At 43.7% G+C, this 2562-nt stretch overlaps 1 protein-coding gene across 1 annotated transcript in view; it reads right to left on the bottom strand.

Annotated features, from left to right (window-relative positions):
• Positions 1-387: 387 nt before the first annotated feature.
• The window catches only part of LOC103196641 (haptoglobin-like), a 3515-nt gene continuing 1340 nt past the window's right edge, over positions 388-2562 (bottom strand). The window contains exon 3 of the mRNA XM_007940410.1: positions 388-429. Coding sequence (XP_007938601.1) covers positions 388-429 — 42 coding nt within the window. The remainder of the gene's footprint in view (positions 430-2562) is intronic.

The raw sequence follows: 2562 nt of genomic DNA on the forward strand, positions 1-2562 counted from the left end.
GTGGAAATTGCAATCAGTGTCACAAAAAAAAAATGTGCATGAATTGTTGAATGGAAAATGAATTTGTTGTGTAAACATTCACACACCAAAAGAAAAAAAAGGTACTACAAGAAGGTGTTGGTTCTCAGGTTTGGGAGAGACAAAGACTTGTCTGTCTGAAGCTAAATAATATTATAAATGAATGTTTTAAATAAATGGTTTTTACTAAAATGTCCAACAATATTGTAGCTTCAATCACTGCAAAATGCATGAAGGGGACCAGGCAGGGTCTGGGAATATAGCTGTTTATTCATCAATATATTTACACTGAGAACCAATCATGTTCCTGCCACTGAGTTGAATCCCCCAGACTGTAATTACACAGTCTGTCCTGGGCGTCCTTCCTCACTAGCTGCTGTCGAAGCTAAGTTCCACCAACAAGGCAGCCACCTGATGAAAGAACAGAGTCACTCCAGGAATAAAACAAATCCTTTTGCCATCCCTGGGCCTTCTCCTCCCCATCCCACCCCATTTTCTGCTCTGAATTGTAACTGTGACAAGTTGAACTGCAGTAGCCATCTTATGGCCATGAGGCAACTTGCATCAGGATGAAAAATCAACATGGCTAAGGATGACAGTAAAAAGCATGATTTCCAATGATGGTATTGACCTGTTCAATGAACTCTAGATTCAACTGCCTCCAGACTTCTGTGAAAGAATTAAAAGTCTTCATTTTCTAGGTCACTGTTGGTCAGATTTTCTGTTACGGACTCAAATCACACAGTATGTGCTGTATGTTAAGTACTCAGACACCAGCAAAAGGTCAGACTGGCCTGTGCGGAGTCCTCATATCTCCCTCCCCCTGCAGGCACTTTCTGAACTCCTGACTGATAAGTCTGTGCTAAATGCCCCGTTCTGTACTCACTAGTACATAGACAGAAATGACTTAATGGGCAAGGAAAGAAAGCTCAGAGGAAAGCAGGTTGTGCTTGCTCAGAAAGGGAAGAGCCTTTCAACAGGAGAGAAGGGCAGAGGCCAGCGACAAGAGGGAGCTTTCGGAGAGCTGTGCAGCAGTCAGTGTTGCCAAAACCCAGAGGTGGGGACCACGAGGGCAGAAGATGCTAGGGGAGGAGGGCAGAGAAGATCACTGAATGGAGAAAATACCAGAGGTTTTGTTTCATTATTCTCCTCTTGATTAGTGACCAGAAGCCACTTAACACAAGCAGATTATTGTTCTGAAAAACTGGGACTTGTCTGGTGCTGCAGACACTCCCAAGAGTAAAAGGCATAACTGACAGCATTCTGAGAGTATTTTTGTTTTGATTGGGGTTCATTTGGTTTATACTGTGCGAGAGTGTACTGTTTTTTCATATCTGGATTTTCTCTCTTTTACAGCATATAGCATAACGGTCTGTGACCATCAAGAGACCACTAGCTCTAACTTGTTTATCATGAGGGTACATGTGAAGAGAATTTCCCAGTGAAAGCCAGACCTTGTTGGGGGGATCAGGGCATCAGGTCACATTTTACACCAAAAGAAGCATAGGCCATATTCTGGTGTGATAAGAACATGCATTGGTGAAGAGTCAGTGTACTGAAGGCTTACAGCAGGAGAGTTCAGTTAGAAGAGCTTCCTCTTGACAAGAGGTATGGAACCTTTCTCCAGGGAGACACTTAATAGCAAGATCCTTATGTCTGGGAAGTGGGAGACTCAGACAACTTGCATTTGATCTCTGGTAAAGGGTGGATTTGTTGCAAGTGGGAAAAGCACCTCCCGTTGAGAAAAAGACTCGTCACTCTTGACGGAGACTGGAACGTCTATGCTGGTAGGGACTCTAGACATCATGCAGGAAACAGAAGGCCAGGGAGTTAGGAGCACATGACAGATTCTTGGCTGGGATGGGATTAGTGCCAAACGAGTCCAGAGAGACTGTGTTTACACTCTGTTACTCTCTTATTCTGTTCGGTGTTTACACTCTATTACTCTCTTACTCTGTATTTGGGGTGCTACTGCATTGGAGAACAAACAAGAAAGGGTTGGCTCAGTGGAAACACTTTCTTCTCAACCCACTTTGGGCTCGCACCCTCCTCACTAGGCCTAGTTCACTTCAAAGGGGCAACATGGGGCAGTGAGAAGAGCTTAGGGCTTATAATCGGACAAAATACAAGCTTTGCTGTGTAACCGTAATCAAGGCTCTTACCTTCTCTGAGTCTCTCTCTACTTGCCTATGAAACAGGGATGACCAGAAACACCTTACTGAGGCCTGCCATTCAGTAAGTGCTCAATAGTGAGCATGAATGCCAAGGTGGGACAGTTTTTATCACATTAGGGATTTCTAGTTGGTTGAGGATTTTTCTCTACACTCTTAGTAAACTGCCTACCACTTGGCTGCCCCTGTCCATAAAGGAAAGAATAAAAAAGGTCAAAGACTAGAAACAGCACAGAAATGAGTCAAAAGAAAGCTGTTTAGAGGAATGGACACTGGGAAGAGGTAACTGTGGGGAGGAAGTGGGAGGGGAGCTGTTGCATTGTAAATTTTGGTCAATGACATGAGACAAAGTATATGTGAATTGCTGTATGAA

The sequence above is a fragment of the Orycteropus afer genome, unplaced genomic scaffold (genome assembly GCF_000298275.1).
Source record: "Orycteropus afer afer isolate SDZICR_OR568_19922 unplaced genomic scaffold, OryAfe1.0 scaffold00067, whole genome shotgun sequence".
NCBI lineage: Eukaryota > Metazoa > Chordata > Mammalia > Tubulidentata > Orycteropodidae > Orycteropus > Orycteropus afer.